This window comes from Manis javanica, chromosome 6 (assembly GCF_040802235.1).
Source record: "Manis javanica isolate MJ-LG chromosome 6, MJ_LKY, whole genome shotgun sequence".
Taxonomy (NCBI): domain Eukaryota; kingdom Metazoa; phylum Chordata; class Mammalia; order Pholidota; family Manidae; genus Manis; species Manis javanica.
In genome coordinates, this window is record NC_133161.1 from 5,860,903 (window position 1) to 5,881,970 (window position 21,068).

The following is a 21,068-nucleotide window of genomic DNA, read 5'->3' on the forward strand; positions in this document are numbered from 1 at the left end:
TTAGATGCTTCATATGAGGGGAATCAGACAGGTTTGTTCTTCGGGCTTTTCTCGTCTGGCATAATCTCCTCGGAGTCCGTCCACGTGAGAAGACGTTTAACCCCTGACCAGGCTTCGAGGGGCAGCTGCGTCTGAGGCGTCACCTTCCTCTGGCCTGCTTTTCTCCTGTCCAGCCTCATTAGGAGGCCGCAGAAAACCGGGTTTGCTGGCACTGCCCCCCAAGAGCTGGGGGCTGCTGGGGCCGTGCCTGGGCTGGAAAACTGGGCAAGGCTCTCTCACCCCCCTCCCCACCCGCCCGGAGTAAGAAAGAATCCTGGCCAGGGCTGCTAGGCCAACTCATGGAAAACCACTTCACTGAAACCATCAGACAAAAGCCTTCAGCCGGTTCACCCAGCCATCACAGCTGTGTCCTTCCCAGAGAAGGAGACCGGTTCAGGGGCAGTCACAGCCTAGCCGGCTATCATTTCCCCAAAATAGAGAGGACAGTAAGCTGAGTTCACAAAAAGCTCGCTCCTTCTTAAATACTAAACATTGGGGAGCCCTCTGAGTAAAAACAAGCTTCAAATAACTCAGTGATTTAGCAAGTCGGTTCTTTTGCTGAGTTGACCATTTTGCAAAGTGATCTTTCAACCCGTGGGCTTTTTGGACGATTTCTGTGGCTGCCTGATTCTGGTCGGACCCTCATCTAGGAAAGGATGGTGGTTTCCTGCCCCCTAGTGGCTCTGAGGATAATGACAGAACGGCTCCCCCAGGATCTCACAACACACTCCCTTCAGCTCCTCTCAAAGCAAGTAGGAGTAAGAGGGGCTGGACTTCCAGAAACCTTTTGAGCTTGGAAGGCTCAAGCTACACACGTAAGGAGCAAGCGCCGTGTTAGACACAGGGGCTCAGAGACTCGCAAGGCTAGTGCCTGACTCAAGGAGCTCAGATGATGGGAAGAGACTGAAGTTGTGGCTGTGAACATGGAACATGTGCTGTCGTAAATGCACTCAGGGTGCCATAGGAGCAGAGAGGGAGCACTGAAAACCCTACAGGGTGGAGGAACAACCAAGGGGGGAAACAAACTTATAAAGAATCCATAAATCAGCTGCTAATTGTGGCAGGTACTGCAAGGAGAGAGATCATTAGGCACAGTGGAGGAGGAGGCTGCCCGGGGAAGTTCAGGCTGCCCTGAAGTGATGAAGGGCGTGTAGAGACCTCCCTGTGAGGACACTCAGGCAGAGGGAGAATGGCACGTGTCACAGGCTTTCAAGGTGCTGAGAGTAGCTGGGCATGTGGGGACACTGGGTCAGGCTGGAGGGAAGAGGACCAGTGAAAGGCTACTGCAGTGATCCAAGCTAATAAGAATATGAGCTAATATAATGACAGTGGAAATGAATGGTGGAAGGTCGAAACAACAAAAGAATACAGAAAGATTAATTCAGCATTGTTATTACAATTCTCCAGGTTGGCATATCAAAGGGAGCACTATTCACAGCACAGACATTTCTTATTTTGAGAAATGTTATTATATGTTGTTTTACTTCAAAGATGGGACATGTGTATTTACTACAATTTTGGCAGATGGCAGTAAAGTGTCTTGTAACTAAATTTGTATGTTTTGACAGTTTTCTGATGGAATTGAATGTCTTATTCAAACAGTCCTTGTTTGTTATAGTAATTATTATTAAGAAGTGATATGCCTATTTATAAACATTTAACTTGAAGGAGAGACATCATTTTTCTCATTCACATAAAGGCGAGTGGCCCCCCGTGCTGGCCGGCTCTGGACGTCTGTGACCACAGCACTTCCAGTGGCTTCATGGAGCTGCAGTGGGGAGGGTGGTGTTTTGGGGGTCGATGAGCACTTCATCTGGGGACAGTGAGTCTGAGGCACTAGGGACAGGAGGGGCAGAGAATCCAAGAAGGTCATGACTGAGTCCGGCTTCCCCCATCATCACGCCAACCATCTCACTGGGAACAACTCAAAGTCAACAGGATGAAGCCATGGTTAAGTCTCAAAAGCATTCCAGAAGCAGAAGGGCAATAAGGAACCACGGGGCCAGAGCGAGGACCCGAGATGTGGGCACAGAGGCTCTTCCCTCAGAGCGGGTGACCATCGGGAGAATGGGAGCCTTGGCTCTGCCTCCCTGGGAGAGCGGCCAGGAGCCCCAGCCCCGAGGGGTGAGGCTGCAGGGTGCGCAGGCAGGGCGGAGTCCAGCCCCGGCTCTGAGAACAGCGGCCCTGCAACGCTGTGGTGAGCCAGGGGGAAAGGCGGGGAGGACAGGGGAACGTGGGTCGGTGCGCGCGGGCCTGTATGTCTGCTGACCGGCGCGCATCGGTTAGGCTTCTCCCCACCTCCACCACCTCCACACACGCACACACGGGGAGCCAGGCGCTGCCTCCCTCCATGCTTACCTGCCAAGGGAACGGCGCCCACATCCAAGAGGAAGACAGTCGGGGTCATACATCGGGCAGGAAGCTTTTTAAAAGACATATCTCAAAGGGCAGGAAAGGATGTGCGACCACAGCTTTCCAAAGTGAAAGCTCCAATAGCAGGGCGGTGGCGAGCCAAGGGTCCGGAAGACACACGCCCAACGTTCAGTGTGGCTGAGGGGAGGCGTGGGGTGCCTGCCTGCACACGGCCCTGTCCACCCCACGCTCCACCCCGCTGCGCAGCTGACAGCCGCTCTGGGAAGCAAGCGAACCTGCTGCTGACTTCACGTCCCGTGGGACCCTCACTGCTGGGTGTGACCCCTCTGTGCTGTAGCCCGTTCCCTCTCGCGCTCCCCAGCCAACTCCTTCCTGCCTTCTCCGGTCTGCTGCACCCCCACCCCCCCAACCCCACTCAGCTGATGATCCTGCTTCCTCTTCCTCTAGGCGAACGGAGGTGAGCGGAGACCCTCCAACGCCCCACCTGCATCTCCCACCCACCTCAGGCTGTGCCCGGGGCCTCCACCTTCCTTCCCGTTAGATGAATGAGCCTGGCTAAGCCCAGGGGCTCCGACTGAGCACCAACCCTATCCTCTCACCTCTGCTTAAGGGCCTCGCTCCAGCTAGTCTCCCCTCCCCAGGGCCACTAGCATCCCCCCATCTCCTGCACCTTTGCCATGGGTTTAAGACCGAGCCCTGTTTCTCCCATCTTTGAAAAAGAATATTCTCTTACCCTGCTTCTGTCTCCAAGCACCACCTAATTCCTCCCACCTTTTCTCAACTTTTGCTGACATGGGCATCTAAGCTCAGGCTGCCCTGGGAAGAGGGTACTCCAGGCTGGAATCCCCTAGCCCTGCAGTGCTGGGGGTGGGGCCTGGAAGCAAACGCAGGGCGCAGCTGGGCGTCCGCAAATGTTTTCAATGGCGCCTGGCAGGAGGACTCTTTCTGCCACCTTGAGATTGTCACGAGGACATCGCCGTCCATCTGGGCTGCTGGCTGGAGGAGGGGCAGGAACAGGAGCTTTAATGAAACTCCCTCCGACCGAGGCTCCTCCTGGATGCTCTGATTCCCTGCGCCCCAGGCTGCAGCCAGCAAATCAAACCAGCTGTCAGCTCCCCAGAGGTTTTCTCAAGTTTCTCCTTTTCCTTCTAGTGTTTTTGGCTTGGAGGTTTGGCAGGGGGTGCTGCTTCTGTTAGTTCCCGAAATCCTTGTTTCTTGCTCCACTCCATCCCAAAGGGGACTCAGCAGAGGGAGCAAACGCCCAGGCCCGCACAGACTGCAGGACCAGACCCAGAGAAGCCAGGAGCTGCCCAGGCCACCCCCAGGTGCCAAGCCAGTGGGAGAGTTTAGAAAGGAGCCCTGGCAGGCCAAAGAGAGGACCGCCTACCAGAAGCCCAGGTGGCTGCTACCCAAAGGAATGCTGGGAACAGATGTATTTTGCTCCTAATACCCCACTTCCCAAGAGAATACAGTCACAAGAAACCTTCCTCTGGCCTCTGCAGGTGTGAGCACCCCCCCACTGCCCATATGCACTCACACACACACACACACACACACACACACACACACACACAGCTATAGACCAATATATCTTATGAATATGGATGTAGGAATCCTTAAAAAAATACTAGCATACCAAATTCATAAATACATAAAAAGAATTTTTACACGCAAAAAAGTGGGATTTGTCCCAGGAATGCAAGGTTGGTTTACCATTTTAAAAATCAATTAATACAATACACCTTATCAATAGAATAAAAACAAAAACTGCATGATCATCTCAATAGACAGAAAAAGCGTTTCACAGAATCCAAAGCTCTTTCCTAATAAAAACACTCCATAAACTAGGAATAGAAGGGAACTTCCTCAGCTTGATGAGGAGCATCAACAAAACCTGCAGCTGAATTTCAGGTCCTCTGCCCCCAGAGTGGATGCCCCTTCTGCTGTGGAGGGTGGTTGCCCTCTGCCCCTCTCTCCCTAGGAGTCTCCTAGCAGGACCCCAGGGTATGAAAGACTTGAGAATGATGAGAAAAGGTCTCTCTCCCCTAAAGTTTCTCCTCCTTTCCTGACCTTCCATACCTTCATCAGGCCTCTGGTCTAAGGCATTAAAGGTCCAGTTAGAACACTCACTTTACCCCAGTGGGCTAATACATGATGCCACTGTCACTTGGGACTCCTTTGCCTGGATAAGTTTTCATCAGCCCTGGAAGGGAGCTTGGGCATGGCTCGTGGGGCAATACGCTTTGATGAGTGGAGGAAGAAGAAAGCTAGACCTCAGGAGTGTTGAGAGCAGGCCGCCCAGCAGGGCATCAGGGCCCCAGAGGCAGAGAGCTGGAGGGCAGGAGGGGCACTGGAGGCCAGCTGGCGTGCCCGACAGCAGGATGAAGAGCCCTCCCCACCCTGAGTGTAGAATCCCAGATGAGGAATTTGCCCCCGGAAGGACAAAGCAGACAAGTAAATCTGGTGCCAAAGGGCAGAGCTCTGGAGTCCCAGTTCCTCTAACCTGGAGATCAGGTAGCACCCTGGGCTGCACAGCAAAGGAGGAGGCGCAGGGCTGCAGGAAAAAGGGCCCTGTGGGTGTTTCTGTTTCTCCCTTTCTCAAAGGGAGATAAGAAGACTTGCTTCCTGGCAGAGAAACTCACTGACATGTACCATGATAGCTCTGTGGATGGAGCCCTCAGACCCAGGTTTGGGCCCTGCCTTTGCTCGCTTTGAATCCAATGTCCTGGGGCTAATTGCTTGAACTCTCAGTGCTTCCGCTTTCTCATATAAGAAGGGCAAAGAAGCAGGAACAACAAGTGCTGGCGAGGATGCGGAGAAAGGGGAGCCTTCCTGCACTGCTGGTGGGAAGGTAAAGTAGTTCAACCATTGTCAAAAGCAATATGGAGGTTCCTCAAAAAACTAAAAACAGAAATGCCATTTGACCCGGGAATTCCACTCCTAGGAATTTACCCAAAGAACACAAGATCCCTGATTCAAAAAAACATATGCACCCTTATGTTTATTGCAGCACTATTTACAATAGCCAAGATATGGAAGCAACCTAAGTGTCCATCAGTAGATGAATGGATAAAGAAGATGTGGTACATATAAGCAATGGAATATTCAGTCATAAGAAGAAAACAAATTCTACCATTTGCAGCAACATGGATGGAGCTGGAGGGTATTATGCTCAGTGAAATAAGCCAGGCGGGGAAAGACAAGTGCCAAATGATTTCACTCATCTGTGAAGTATAACAATGAAGCAAAACTAAAGGAACAAAACAGCAGCAGAATCACAGACCCCAAGAAGGGACTAGCGGTTACCAAAGGGGAGGGGTGGGGAGGGCGGGTGGGGAGGGAAGAAGAAAAGGATTGAGGGGCATTATGATTGGCACACATAATGTAGGGGGGTCACGGGGAAGACAGTACAGCAGGGAGATGACAATTAGTGACTCTGTAGCATCTTACTTCACTGATGGACAGTGACTGCAATGGGGTGGAGAGGGCTTGATGATATGGGTGAACATAGTAACCGCAGTGTTGCTCACGTGAAACCTTCATGAGATGGTATATTAATGATACCTTAATTTAAACAAAAAGGAAGGGGGAAGCCGAACACATTTCTGAGATGTCTGTTTGGAGGACTGACTGAGATAATGCTTGTAAATTAGCAAGTGCCCATCACAGGGGGATCCCTGCTGAACTGGAACTCATCTTGTACCCAAAAGCATGGGAGTTCCAAGCAGCCACGGCAGAGCTGGTGCTGTTCAGGAAGCCTGGGGCCTGTGAGAGCAAGCCGAGGCACAGGGGAGGCTGAGAGCGGAAACCAGTCCCGTGTAGCCCGGGGCCGGGGAGCCCGGGGACGCACCGCCTAGGAGCCCAGGCTGGCCGGGCGGCCGGATGTGCCCTCCACAAGCACCCACCTGGTCTCACCCTGGTCTTTAGGGAGGGGTCTGGCTCAGCCTGATAACTGGTGTGTGACAATGGGCACCCACTGCTTGGACCTTCACCAGGAAATTTCCACACAAACTCTGTCTTTACAGGTTTCTTTACAGTCACCTTTTCAAGAATCACCTCTGGGCTTGGTGTGGTGGCGGGAGTTGTGGAGCGCAGCTGGACCTGACTGGGTGCAGGCTGCCAGCACCCCCAGGGTAAGTGTAGGGAGGGCTGGTGCAAGAATGCCAGCCGGGCGCGTGGCCACACCCAGAGGTGCCCTCCCCTCCCTAGCCCCAGCTAGCCTGTGGCCCCCTCCACACCCACTGTGCTGGAGCCGCAGCGGGGGGCACTCAGCACACCACACACCCTGCCCCGGCTCTGGCCCCCTACGGGGGCAGGAATCTTTGCCTCAGTGGGTGTCATCTGCATCATCGAGGAGCAGACCCACAGAGCTCAGCTTGCTAGAGCCCCAGCTCATGTGTGTGACTCTGTCTGACTTAATTCAATCTTCCTCTAGTGCCCGTTTAATTGTTTCTCTTGTTAGCTTCTCCCTGCTTAGACTCTTGGCATCTTGCTCCACAACTCGCCCCATTCCGCCCCCCAGAGTCTCTCCCAGGCACACTGGGTCTGGCTGTCCTGTTCTCCAGTGAAAACCCCTGGGCCTGGGCCTGTTTCAAAAGTCCAGCCTCCTTTGGGCAGTTCGGGCCTTTCTCCTGGGAGCTCAGGCTCGGCTCCCTCAACACCTGCTCTCCTGTGTCCTCCTGCTGAGGACTGTGTTCCCAGCGCCAGTCCCGTGCGTGGTTTTACTTCTGTGCCCCCAACTCCCAGCACCTCCCTCAAACACCTTGCCCATGGCCTTCCACATAGGCACACCTGCTCCAGGTGAGGCCTGAGACCCACACGAACAGGAATGTTTCCAGCCCACTGGGCTTCCTCAGCTCCCCCAGATGCACAGTTCCCACCACAGCCTGCGGGCTTCCTGGTATCTCCCCTGGTCCCAGGGCTGGTCCCACACGGAAAGGACCCAGGCCTCACCGGGTGGGAAGGCACCAGCTCACCATCTCAAAGACTCAGCAACCACTGCATGGGGAGACTCACAGCTGGAAATGGCGCCAGCAAGACAGTTTCAAGCGCCAGGAACCGGAGCAAATGCCTCCTTTGCTTTGCCATGGAAGTGGAGGAACCAGGGCCGGAACCGGCGTGGGGGACTGGCAGTGACTTCTAAATCCTCAGAGTTGGAGGAACTGCACGCTGCTCATTGATCCTCGCAGCCTAGGATGGAAGTCCTGGAAGTTTATGGGGAGCCTTTTACAAGTCCTGGAACTCTGCCCACTGACCATTCACTTTCATACTCCCACCCACCTCCAGACCCGCTGAGCCAGCCACCCTCCTCCACTCTCGGGGGGTCTCCTGCCTCTCCCCACCTGCACGTCCTCCGCCGGCCAGCTGGGCAGCAGGCAGCCAGCACGCAGTGCTGTCCATGCCCAGGATTGAGGGGAGCAGCCTGCAAATATGCACTGGAGGACCTGCTTTGGAAAGAGGGTCACTCCCCAACTGGCCCTCCCACCCTTGGTGTGGCACCCCGAGGGTCCAGAGAGCCGGACAAGTCCTGGTAGGAATCAGATTCCCCAAAACATACCTAGAAGTGGCAGAGCTACGATTCTCACCCAGTTTTGACACCAAAACCCACGTTCTTCCTCCTACTGCTGTTGCTGTGTGGTGCCAACTGAAAAGTTAGTGGAAACCAGAGCAATCCCAACATCTGCTTCCCACATTCCCACAGCACCCACTTTCCCAGAAAGAAGATTCAGAGCTCAGAGACCAGGAGCTGCCTCTACTGAAGTCAGCGCTGATGCTGCGTGTCTTCCTGCAATCTCTGATGGTCCCTAGTGGCCCTCAGAAATTTTCTAAATTTGAGAAAATACAGAAATTACTTCCAAAACTCAAAGAGCAGCTGTTTACCCTCAACTCTGAGAATTCAGCTACAGTCAGATAGGAGCTGGCAGCCCCACCTGCCCCCCACCTTAGTTTCCCAGAGTAGGTGTACCAGGGATCAGATTCCCCAAGGGATCAGAAGATCATAATCACTCTCAACAGCTGGCATTCTCTCAAAATTATTCAAATCATTTTTCCTATTAAAAACACTTGGTTCAAAACAACAACAAAAGCTCTCAAAGCTCTCCAATTTAGCATTGCCACTCCAGAGAGTCAGAAGTTGTCTCACACTCAACTGTCTGATGGACAGCAAAGAGGTCTTTGATGCAACCGCACTTAAATTAATTTGGCCCAATTACCTAATTAGTCCATCTTTCCCCATCTTGAAGGGCCTATGCTGAAATCACCCCATATGCAGATGAGGCAAGGTGTCCTCATAGCCCCTCCCCCTTCTCCGTCGTCATCATCTCTTGGACGAAAGGAAATGGCTCAAAACCAAAACTTTAAATCAGCCTCACACATTTCCTCTCCCCTCCAACAACACTTTAATTTTTTAGGAGTACTAAGAAGGGGATATTCAAAAGGCTGGAAGGATTGGGTACAGACATACTTTAACTTGTTATTATAGAAATTCTCTAACATGACAAAGCTAGAGAGAAGAGCGTAATGAGGCGCCATTACCTCCCAGCTTCCAGTTACCAACACTTAGTCAGTGTGGTTCCATCTCTGTTCCCATCTGCTCACCACCCCCCATCGCGCAGACCGTGTTGAAGCAAATCCCACATAGCGTTTCTTCACTGTGTATCTCTGAAAGTCAAAGGTCCTTCTATTAACATGAGCACAATAACCTAAGAAAAAAGTCACAACTCTGTATTATCTAGGAAGTGTTCAAATTTCCCCAGTGACATCTATGTTTTGAAGGTTTACTTACAGATGAAAACAGCCCACAACTTTTCAGCCGGTGGTGGTGGTTTCTCCTGCTTTTACCACGTGCTCCCTTCTCCCTCCTGCTGCGGTGGCCAGGAGAGTGGGTGCATCACCTCATTTCACATCTGTTCCCTTTTAGAAATGTTTTAGAATGTCTAAAATGAGCACACTTTTATCGCTGGCTTTTTGGCTAATCCTCTTTGGAAAGTTGCTCCATGTTTCCTTATTTCCTCTTTAAACGCCAAAAGAAACACAAGTCAGATTTCTTTGCTTCCAATTTTCTCTCTCCTGTTGGCCTTCAACTTTCATTTCATCTCCAAGGCGACAATTTACTCTTTACAAGTTTACTTTTTTGACTCACTGTTATAGGACACTCTGAAAAGCCTCATGGCTCTATTTATTCGTTCAATAAACATTTACTGACAACCTCCGTGGTCCCCGACTTGCACATTCTATCATCGGCCTCAGGCCACCAGAGAAGGGGCCTCATCAGAGTCCATTCACTCAACACCTGTTCTCCAAATGTACACTAGAGGGCGCCGCCACCCTCCCGTTGACATGTTAGAAAAGTCTGGAGAGACTATAGGCACCCTGTTGAGGTTTTCTTTTTTTAATTGAATAAACTTGACATGTAACATTATGTAAATTTAAGGTGTATGTGTTACTTTGATACATTTATATATTGTAATATATCATATTACATATGCCCTTTAGTGATACCACACTACATAATTACAGTACAATTTTGTTGTTTATATTCATCATACTATGCATTATATCTCTAGGGCTTGTTTACTACTCATTGCAAGTTAGAACCGTTAAACAACATCAGTCTTATCCCCTTATCTTATTTAGGTTCTTTAAGCCTTGCCACATAGTCAACCAAATGAAGAATCAGAGCTTGCACCTTATAATGAAATCAATTCCGTTTATTGGATGCATAGACCAAGAGGGAAGGATAGAAATTATGAAATTCCCCAAAAAGTCCATTATACAAAGGCAGAATGCCTAGGACTTACGGGTTTTATAAAATTATGAAAATGTTGAAGACTATTTTCATTTCAAAATAACAAAAGTAAACTGCAAAATTGAAATCAATAAATCTTCACCTAAATGGCTCACAGAGCAACATCTCAATTTTCTGTGAGATGTAGTCTCAAAAATATTTCATTGCATTTGAAACAAGAGGAATATACAACACAATAACCATGGAAAAGAGGCCTGTTTTGTTTTTGTTTTGGGTGCTCATTTGGGGTTTGGGTTTTTAATTCAGATAAACTGAACTTGAGTAAACGATTTTCCTGCATCTGTTGAAATGATGGTGTTTTTTCCCCACTAACCTATTGAAAGGGTATATTTCTTTAATAGAGTTTCCTCATGTTGACCTGCCCTCACATTTAGTCACTAAAACTTTCTTGGTCAAGACATATTTTTAAATATATTTCTGGATTTGATTTGCTGATGTTTTATTTTGGGTTTTTATGACTATACTCATGTGTGATATTTACCTAAACTTTTCCTTTGTGCTCTCCTTATCCAGTACAATATAATGAGATACAAGAAATACATATTCACCCATTCATATGACCAAACATGTATTTCCCAGGTATATTTGGTCTTCATCCTCAGTTCCTGAAAACACTTCAGAGACTTAAAGGTGAACTGCGTGTCTTGTCATGTTGGTGAGAGACTTTTGGACCCCAGTCAAGGGCGGCAGCTGGAGGTTGAATCAGCCAATGGCCAACAATTTAGTTAAGCATGACTATGCAATGAAGCCCTCACGAAAACCCAAAAACACGAGAAGAGCTTATGTCTCTCTTTTTGTTTCTCTGTCGGAGAGAGCGTCCATGCTTGGGGAAGCAGCATGGTCCCACTTGCCACCAAGCCAGGTCCCAAGCTCCGCAAGGGTGGAAGCTCCTTCATTTGGGACCTTGTCCTGTGTCTCTCTTCACCTGGCTGTTAATGTGTATCCTTTATGGTATCCTTTATTAAACTGGTAAACGTGTTTTTTGTGCGCTGAGCTAGCAAATTAATGGAACCTAAGCGGGAGGTCGTGGGAACAGACCTAATCTGTAGCAGATAGGTCAGAAGCTCAGGTAACAGCCTGGGGCTTGTGACAGGTGTCTGGGGTGGCGGGGTGGGGGAGCAATCTTGTGGGATGGAGCCTTTAGCCTGGGGAATCTGCTGCTGTGTCCGGGCAGACACCCTGCTGGTGTTCAAGCTTGCTTGGTGCAGTACGTGGAAAGGCCTCCTCCCACACACGCACACATTGGAATCAGTTCCGGGAACCCAAGTGGAGTTGCTCTGTATAAAACATGTGGTTTCATTTTCAAGGTTTTATTGGCCTCACTGAGAGTTTGGGAGTGTTTACCCAACCCAATCTGGAACTGATTGTATATGAAGGATTATCTCTTCATAAAAAGCTGACAAACCTTTCCCGTTAAAGCTGTGTGGGCCTCCTGTCTTAATCCGGGGGAAGGAGGGGCATCTATTGAGATGATCAAATAGTATTTGACTATTGACTCAATTACTCTAAAGCTTATAGGCATATTCAGGTTGTTTGAAGTCTCTTTGGTAATTTATGTTTTTCTAGAAAATTATCCCTTTTGTGTAAATGTAAAATTGACATAAATTGTTCATATATTCTTTTATGATTTTTCAAAACTCTACTGTGTCTACAGCTTAACCTCATTTCCATTTCTGACATTGTATACATATGCCTTCTCTCTTTTTTTGGTCACAAGTCTGTCTATTTTATTTGTCTTTTCAGAGAACCAGTTTTGGCTTAACTGAATCTCTCTAATATTTTTTTCTTTCCATCAACTTTTATCTTTATTATTTTGTTCTCCTTCTTTGGGCACATTCTGTTGTTCTAAGTTTTTAAATTGAAATCTTGACTTTTCAATTTTCAAAGTCTCTTCTCCTCTAACAAATACAGCTAAGGTTAAATTTTTCCGCTAATTACTATTTCAATTGTATGGCACAAGTTTTGAAATGTAGTGTTTTCATAATGTTCATTCATAAATATTTTATCACTACCATTATGATTTCTTCTCTGTGAATTATTAATAAGTGTATTTTTAAATCCCTGAAATTGAAGCTTTTATCTTTTTATTAAATATTTTTAATTTTATTGCATTGTGTGCAAAGAATATAATCTATCAGTGATATTTGGTTTTTTTGAGAGTTGTCTAATAAATGGAACTTGTATTCACTGGCTCTGTTTCTTGATTTTCTCATATGGTAAGATTTCCTAAATATACTCCATGGATAGCCAAGAAAACAGTTCAATTGTATGATACTCTCCAGGCATTAGGGCGAAGTCACTAGAAATATATACCAACCAGGGGAAGCAATTAGGAACAGAAAGAAGCTCCAACGCAGTATTTTGTTCCAACTCCAGCACTGTCCCTAGAGGGTGAATCCCATCAAAACCAGCATTCGTGCACTAGGCCCTGAATGCTCCCCGGAACCCCCAGAGTCAGACTCCTTGGTCCCACACCTCTGACATTTCACGCAAATCTCCCAGGGGCTTATGCTTATGGAAGTGAACCATCAAGCCATGTGCAAACTCCATCTGTCATTGACTGGAAATCAAGCCAAACTATGAGTAGTTAAATCTTAAGAAAAAACTGCATCAAAGAGGGCGCAAGGCATACAGGATGATCTACCAAAGGAGAGGTTTACCAGTAAAAGTTAGGAGGAGCCCAGAGCACTGGCCGGACAGCCCCAGGCCTGTCCCTGGCCTGCCTGCTCCCAGGAGTGCGCTCAGCCATTCCCTCCTCAGTACCCAGGAACACACTTTGGCCTTGTCACCCTGGCGTAGCTCTCACCGAACATGTGCTGTACCCTGGGCACCACTTTGAGCCTCACCAGCAACATCAGCAGTGCTGGGAGAATGGACTCAGTCTAAGGGACCCCCTAAAGGGATGGTGGCGGGCCACACCAAACTCTGCCTTAGGGATTCTGCATGTGAGACAACAAAGAGAGGGGTGCACAGAGCAGGGGGCAAGGAAGCGAGAGGGGTGGCAGAAAGGAGCACTGGCCCCAGGGTGGCTGGTACCACAAGCAAACACAAGATGGGAAGGCCAGGGCCAGTGTACTCTGCCTCCCCAGCCTGGAATACACTGCTTCCTGGGTTCAAGGACAGACTGAGTCCTCGCCAATCCCTAGAACTCCTCGTGGCCATCTTCCCCCCACATCACATACCCCCGGTAACTTCTGGGAGTGCTTGCATGTGCTGGGGGCTGCCTGTCCCCTCCGTCTTCCAGCCAGCGCCTCTCCCCCATCTCAGGTCCCCACACACACCATCATGCCATCTGCCCTGGAAGTCGTTGCCCCACTCCTGCATGCAGTTCATACTTTTCCTGTTAACAAAATCTCTCTTGAACCCCCACACTTCAGCCCTAATATCAGGGGAACACTGCTTTTCCCCTAGCAGGTAGCCATGTATCAGGGGAGGGACCAGCTCAGTCTTTCACCAATGAGAGAATTTCAGGTCCTTTCCATGTCTCAGTGGCCCCTGTCCCACATGCTCTTCCTAACAACGTTTTTTTTTTAATGGTGATTATGAAACACAAGATCTAACAAGCTGGTCTGAAGCATCTGCATTTGAAATGCTACCCAAGTCCAAGGCTGGTTGGGGAATGGCAGTAGTATTTGTTTTACATGGGTTTCACCCAAAGCGCCTGATGACCTTCCAGAAACAAAGGAGGTCTGTTCCAAGGTGACTTTCTGTCTGCTAGTAAAAACTACAGTTTTCTTGCCTCAAGAAAAAAAATTCAGTTCCAGTTTCAAGAGTATCTGCTACAGAACAGAGGTGGCTGCAGCCGTAGGGAGGAGGAAGGCTGAGTCACAGAAGCTTGTAGGGGCCAGAGGAGGAGGGATGCCCTCCTGCGGGCTTGCTCCAACTCACAAGGCCTTGCAACCCAGCACACTGGCCTAAGTGGTCTCTGCCCCTTGCCACGCAACAGAGCCCACATATGCACTTGAGATTCAACTGCAGAATTTCAGACTGGAGGCAGACTTCAGAGGGCAGCTAGCCTATACAGCTTATGCCATGGATAGGAAAGCCAGGGCTCGAAATTGTAAGGATCTTGGCCAAAGACAGACAGTCGGACTAGACCCCAGCCCTTGATCCCTAAACTAGGTTCTTATGCCTTGTCTCCAGTTGACAGGAGCCTTAGTGCAACTGGTATGGGGCTGTCCCACCAGCACTGGGGTCCTCTGGTCTGGCCTCTCATGAGGAAAAGGCCACCACCAAGCCATTAGTCCACTGGCAGTTCTTCACCGAAGGCTTCAAGTAATCAGCACCACGCAGAACTAAATAAAATATCAGTCATGATATTTTATATGTGCAAGATGCTTTGAGCATGTTTTCCTCAGAGACATTGCCTTAGGTCAGGGTCCCTAGAGGCAGAGCCTGAGACAAGGATTTCGTTCAAGGGGAACAAGAACTGTTAGGAAGTGCTCTCTGGGAAAGGGGGCAGATGGGAAGCATGAATGGGCAGGGAAAGGAGCCAGTGATGGTGTCAGCCAGAGCCCAGCATTGTCTGATCCCTTAGGGAGCTCTGAGCACTGTACTCCAGAGCTGTGTCCCCTCCCGTCCCCCACCGACCCCACTGTGTCAGCCATCATTGGCAGTGGTAGGACTGGTGAAAGTCACGCACCCGATTCACCCCAACAGAGCTAGGTTTCAGAGGCCCTGTCCTGGAGTCACTGCTACTCAGGACCCTCGTTGGCCATTAGAGACAGTGGACACAGCCCCAAATCTGAGTGCAAGAGCGAGGCACAGAAGGAAGGTTCTGCAGGGAGCCTCGGCCACGAGCTGGCCCAGCCCCTTACCAAACACAGGAGGAAATTGAGTCCAGCCATCCGGTGGCAAGCCTGACATATGTAACTCTGCTCTCCAGAGCTTTCTGCCACAGAAGACTCGCGGGCTGTGAAATGATCAGCTTCCACCCTCAGCAGAGGGAGACCATGGTGGTGAACCCCTGCCTCTGGGCTGCGCCTAGAAGTTTACATAGTGTACTCCACGGCTCTCACACCTCCATGATGTCAAAGCTGCAGGACTCACCTGCCCCATGTCACTGACGCCAAGGCCTCCCGGGGGAGATGACCAGCTGGCATTGGAACATGATGGTCTTCTGACTCAAGCACTCTTGGCGGCCGCCTCTCAGGCACTGATGGGAATCACCTCGAAGGTTCTCAGCAGGTCTGACCTCACTGCGTGCCGAGTAAGGAGGTGGGGCTACTTTACGGTGCCCCCAAATCCATTACCCAAACCCAAATAGCACTAATTATCCAGATTGGTGGGGTGGGGGTCAACCTAAGCTAACTCATTGCTGTGGCTTTCGAGTTATGCTTTCTCTAGCCTTTGGCCACCATGTTACGCTGTTCCTGGCCCCAAATGACCACTCCTCATACCAGCTGATGTTGAGAAACATTTATTCCACTCGGTGCTTTAGCAGGTGTCAGCGACCTACTGAAACACCCAGCCCGGATTCACACACGCCTTCTTGTCCTACTGCCCCGAGTAGGGGAGGACCCGAGGCCTCCTACAACCATCACTGCCTCAGGGGAGCCAGGCCACAGCCCACTAAAAGGCACCCACTAGTGAACTCACGCACCTCTCCCCTTTCATACCTCCGTCATCAGCCACCCACAAGCTGACAAGGGTTTCCTGAGTGCTATGAGCCCAGCCCTCTGTTAGACCCTGTTGGGGTTGAGGAAGAAATGACACATCCCTTGCCCTTAGGGAGCTCACAGTCTCGTTGGAGATTCAACACACACACACACTCACACAGAAAACTGAAGACTTCGCATGACACCCTGGGGTAAGATGGTAGGTCAACCCAGGGACTGTTCAGAGGAGGACGAGGTCAGAGAAAGCAGGCCTGGGGGAGAAGGGCGGGGGTGCAGAGACAGCAACCTGTCAGTTACTGGGGGGCAGAGAAAGGAAGGAGCGTGTCTGCGAGCTCCCCTCCAGGCGGGCCAAGGGTCCGAACGCAGGGGGTTCCTGGAGGCAGAGCGCCCCCTCTTCCTCTGACTCCCCCAGAGTCGTCCGCTGTCCCAGGACCAGGCACGTGGCAGATAGTCCATAAGAGCCTAGGTGCCAAACTGCACGGAGGACAGGACCCCAAGAAGATTCCAGGCAAGAAACCCTAAGGCCCCCAACAGCCCTGAAAACCCCAGGGCAGCCCTGAGACCTCCCACCTAGATACCCCCTGCCACGCCCCAGACCCACATCACTGCGATTCTATCGGAATTCCATGACTAAAGGACTCTTCCCACACCCAAGGGTTTCACTAAATACAACCAGCTCCATGAAGTCTAGTTGTCATCTAAGCCCATCCTAGCAGCAGCCGGCCACAACTTTTCTGATGGGTGGCCGTTCGTTCTGGGTAGCCAGAGCTCCGGGCCAGCCTGCTCAGCAATGACGCTGGGGTTCTCACCCTGCCGGCCAGGCATCAGCCTCTCCGCTTGCTTCACTGCACATGCGGAGCACAGATGCTTCTCTGCCAGACCCTCCCCGCCTGGAGCCGGCAGGCACCCGGACCCAGGCTCTGCCTTCCTCCCCAGCCTTCACCCATCACACTGGCTGAGGCTGAAGGCAGGGCCTGGCAGCAGGCAGCTCCACCTGGGCTTGGTTGCTGGAGGCAGGATCCCTTCTCCCAGGGCTAGACTGGGCCAGGGCTCGTGCTCCCACCCAGAGTCCAGGAAGTTTCGGCTTTCCCCACCACCCTCACAGTGAAGTAAGAGGCCAGGCCAGGGAGCCCGGGGCTGCATGGCGAGCAGCAGCCAGAGAAGGCCACCCCGAAGCAGAGAAGAGCAAAGCCAGCCCAGAGGACCTCCAGCAACATCTGGGGAAGGGAAGGGAAGGGAAGGGAGGCTCCAGAAGCCTGGTGCATTGTTGGGTATGGGAGAAGAGAGAGAGACTAAAAGGGTCCCCTTCTCAGAACTCTTTATTCCCCAACAAGGTTAGGAGGGTCTGCAGGGGGAAGAAGAAATGCTGCTTATATGGCCTCCCTGACCCACGGTTTGGCAGCAGGTAGGGAAAGAGTGGCGGGTTAGCTCCCGGGCTGAGGTTCTCAGTCTGAAGTCCAGGAGCTCTGAAATTGCTTATATATTCTTGCATCTACATGAAGATGTGTGTTTTCCTGGGGAGAAGGCTCAAAACATGTGTCAGATTTTCAAAGGGCTTCATGCCCCCAGAAGTGTGAAGAGCCATTGCTCTGAAAGGGAAGTGATGCTTGCACGTACAGCTCACACCCGGAGAGAGGCTTTGCCTCCAAGCCAGGTCTGCTACCGACTTGCTGTGTTCTCGCAGGCCAGTCACTGCCCATCTCTGGCGGGCCAGGCGGGAGCTGAGAAGATGCTCTCCACACAGGCACTGTCCCTGCTGCCACATGAGAGTGGGTTGCAGCCTGGCAGCCAGGGTGAGCTCCTCTCTGGCTGTGACTCCCAACAGGTTCGGGACATTTTTCCACAAGGGCACAGAACCTGCCTCCAGTTCTCAGCTCCGTTGGTCCCCTCTGCCGTCACTGCAGGTCACCTCCCGAGGTAGGTCTTCTTAGGAGATGTGTCCTCCAGGGGGGCACAGGCCCCATGGGCCCCCATTTCTGGTTTCTGTGCCCAAATGTGCCTTGCACACTGCCCAGAGGTCCTGCCTACTCTGCATCTGTTCACAAAGAGACCAGGGTCAGGCCTGGGGCTATGAGATGGCCCTGCCCAGCCACCCCCCTGGGGCCAGGAGAGAGCAGTGGCGAGGCCACTGTGCATCTGCCCAGGGCTGTGAGCTGGTCCTCTGACCCGCCACCAAGCACTCCGGGTTCCTAATCCCATTGACAACCTGGTTCAGGGCACTTTGGTGGTTGGTTTAAAATGTCCCAGGTCCTGGTTTAATCTCAATCTCTGTCACTAAATACTGGTCCACACATCACAGCAGTTCCCTGAGCCACCTAGGGGCAGCAGACAGAGGACAATGCATCCCCAAGGAGCCATGAAGCTCTAATGAGGGGCAGAGGGCAGGGACGGGTCTCCAGCACCTGGCACAGGACTGGGTGCCAAGCAAGGGCTCTGTGGTTGCAGGTCCTCCTCAAGCCTCCAGCTTTCTTCCTCCCAGCTCACCATGGTGGGTGCCTGTCTCCTTCAGGCACCCACATCACCCAGTGACAGCCTGCCTAGGCTCCTACCACATGGTCCCTTGTCACATGGCTGCATCTTTGGTGTGCTATTTCCCACCAGCAGGATGGTGTGGTAGAGATGAGGGGCTTGGGGTCCAGGCTTACACCGATGTGCCACTGAATATGAAGTGTGAGTGGGGCAAGCGTGGGCAAGCCTCAGTTTCTCGCCTGCCAAGGGCTGAAGAAGCCGTGCCTGAGTGCCAGTGTGGAATCAGAGGCCTAGGGGGCAAGTCCTGGCTCTCTCCTTTCTCACTGCACGACCCTGGGCAAGCCTCTTAGCTGGAGGCCTCATTTTCTTTTGCCCAGGTGACCCCAAACCCTGGAGGCTCCTGCTGGTCCACTCGCATTTGTCCCCACAGTGCCTCCAATCCTCAAACTGTGTACTGGAGATCACCACGCTGCTCTCATTACACATCTGCGTGTCTCCTCTCCCCAGCCATGAGAGCCTTCGTCTGGTGGACATGAGCCTCCACTGTTGTACCCCCACTGCGGAAACCTCCTTCCACAGCCCCACTTTTCCTAGAGCATCTCTATTCGTCCCCAGGACCAGTTCAAGCCTTCAAACCAGTTATCCCTAACCCCAGCACTTTATAGTGTGTCCCCTACACCAGCCTGCATTACCTGTGTAAGCACCACACGTGGAGCCTCAGGGGGTAGGGGGCCTTGTGTCTACGCCTCCTCCCAGAGCCGGGCCCAACACAGTGCCTGGCACACCGTGCTCAGTAAAGGTTCTGGACCAGTGACATCTACCTCTCTGAACTAATGATGGTAACTCTGATCCTCATGATACACCAGGGAGGGGAAGCCCTCACCTTTAGCCCCAACTTACAGAAGAGTAAACCGAGCCATGGAGTGAAACTTCTCAAGGACACCAGATAGTAAGGGCTGGGGCCAGGAGAACTTGGGGGCGGGCCTGGGGGTTGTGTAGAGCAGCCATCTCAGGTCGCTTTCCACTCTGACATGCTAGGAATGAAGCTCCAGGAAGAAGCCAGTCTCAGAGAGACCTAGGGGCCCACCACGCCCGACCTCCCCCACCTCTCCCCACAAGACATCAAGAACCACCGTCCCCCGCCCACCCCAGACCTGAGAGGGTCTCTGGCCGGCCCTCGGGTCTCACCTGCTCTGGGCGGGGAAAGCCTAAGGAGGGAAACCGGTGCAGAGGCCCAAAGCAGCTGTGTGCAGCCAGCAGGGAGGGCCTGGCGGAGGGGCAGGAGGTGGCCCCCGCAGCTTTGGGGCCCGTTTCTTCAAGTTCCCAAGCCAGCCCTCCCTGTCTCCCGGGGTCCCATCCAGAGTGGGAACCGCCTCCCAGAGCCATCTCCAGGGGTCACAGACAAGGCTCTGGGGCAGGAAACAAGCAGCAGGCCCGACGTGCATCATAGCACGCGGCCTAAATGGGCCGCCTGGCCCTCGGGCGCGTGGCCATGGCTGCGCTGGTGGGTCTTGAGGGAGCCCTCGCGCGCGAAGCTCTTGCCGCAGCGGGCACAGAAGTAGGGCCGCCGCTCCCCGAAGACGCCAGGGCGGCGCGGGTGCGGCGCGGGCATGCGTGCGTGGGTGCGCTGGTGGTTGAGCAGGAAGCGCGGCTCGCGGAAGCAGCGGCCGCACTGCGCGCACTGGTGCGGCTTCTCGCCGCTGTGGATGCGCTGGTGCGTGAGCAGGTTCTGCTTGAGGCTGAAGCAGCGCCCGCACTCTGGGCAGGGGAAGGGTCGCTCGCCGGTGTGGGTGCGCTGGTGCACCTCGAGGTTGTGCTTGACGCTGAAGGCCTTGCCGCACTCAGGACACACGAAGGCAGCCGCGCGGCCAGCCCCAGCGTGCGCCTTCTGATGCCGCACCAGGCTGGGCTGCTGCGAGAAGGTCTGGCCGCACAGCGGGCAACGGTGGGGCTGCTCTTCCGCAGGGTGGTGGATGACCAGGCCTCGCTCGTCCCCCAGACCCTCCTCCCCGTCCCCCGCAGGGGACCCTCCCCCGGAGGACGCCAGTTCGGTCATGGACACTTCCAGCTGCAATCACCAGCCCCTGGGGAGCCAGAAGCAGAGAAAGGAGTCAGGGGGCAGGGGAACCCAAGGATTAGCCAGCCCCAGCCCCGGGGTGGGGGCGCGGTTCCACTGACCTCCCACAACTTCCAGCATCTGCACCCTACAGTTTGGTTCAAGCCAGTGTTCCCTTGCTGGAATGCCCTTCTTTCTCTACCTCCAATCACATCCTGACCCTCCTTAAAGCCCTTCTCAAGTGCCACCTCCTAGAAGCCTTCCCTGACCACTCCTGAGCAGCATGGACCAACCCCATGACCCTCACTCATCATACTGCCTGTGGGTCAGTCACACCACCTAGGTCTCCCTGCCACGTGTGCACCTTACAGACAGAACTGCCTCCTGCTTTTGTCCCTGCACCAAGCACTGTTCCTGCCACTCAAGGCAGTGAATAAGGGCTGATGGGTAATATTCAGGGGCTCCTAGCATTGTAAGTTATCCTGCACCTGGATATGTCTTATCTCTCCAACCAGATTCTCAAGGACTGGGGTAGGGAGGTGCGTTTCCAGTCTGGAGGGAAGGGTGGGGTCATGGGTGGTTTAAAGATATTTTTGCAAAGCTTAAAAGAGGAAATAAAACAAAACCCCCATAAACTTGAAAGTGACCTCAGTTAAACATTAAAGGCAGCAGCTCTTTGTTTATCAAAATGAGGCAAGCCTGCGAA

At 52.2% G+C, this 21,068-nt stretch overlaps 1 protein-coding gene and 1 long non-coding RNA gene across 7 annotated transcripts in view; both read right to left on the reverse strand.

Moving 5' to 3' along the window:
* Nucleotides 1-1,415: 1,415 nt before the first annotated feature.
* LOC140849828 (uncharacterized) lies at nucleotides 1,416-2,681 on the reverse strand. The gene is made up of 2 exons (XR_012132055.1): nucleotides 2,398-2,681; nucleotides 1,416-1,875 (listed from the first exon to the last, which is right to left on the reverse strand). It is a non-coding gene; the product is annotated as an uncharacterized lncRNA (long non-coding RNA).
* Nucleotides 2,682-17,138: 14,457 nt separating this feature from the next.
* Nucleotides 17,139-21,068, reverse strand: part of LOC108397582 (uncharacterized) — a 40,101-nt gene continuing 36,171 nt past the window's right edge. For 4 of the 6 annotated variants that reach the window (XM_073238240.1, XM_017661096.3, XM_017661093.3 and 1 more), the window contains exons 2-3: nucleotides 19,495-20,390; nucleotides 19,207-19,340 (exon numbers count right to left, since the gene is read on the reverse strand). In XM_073238240.1, coding sequence (XP_073094341.1) covers nucleotides 19,751-20,362 — 612 coding nt within the window. In that variant the 5' untranslated portion in view covers nucleotides 20,363-20,390 and the 3' untranslated portion in view covers nucleotides 19,207-19,340; nucleotides 19,495-19,750. Of the gene's footprint in view, nucleotides 17,873-19,206; nucleotides 19,341-19,494; nucleotides 20,391-21,068 lie in introns of those variants that run through there. The other 2 variants (XM_036999472.2, XM_017661102.3) reach the window with 2 other exon arrangements.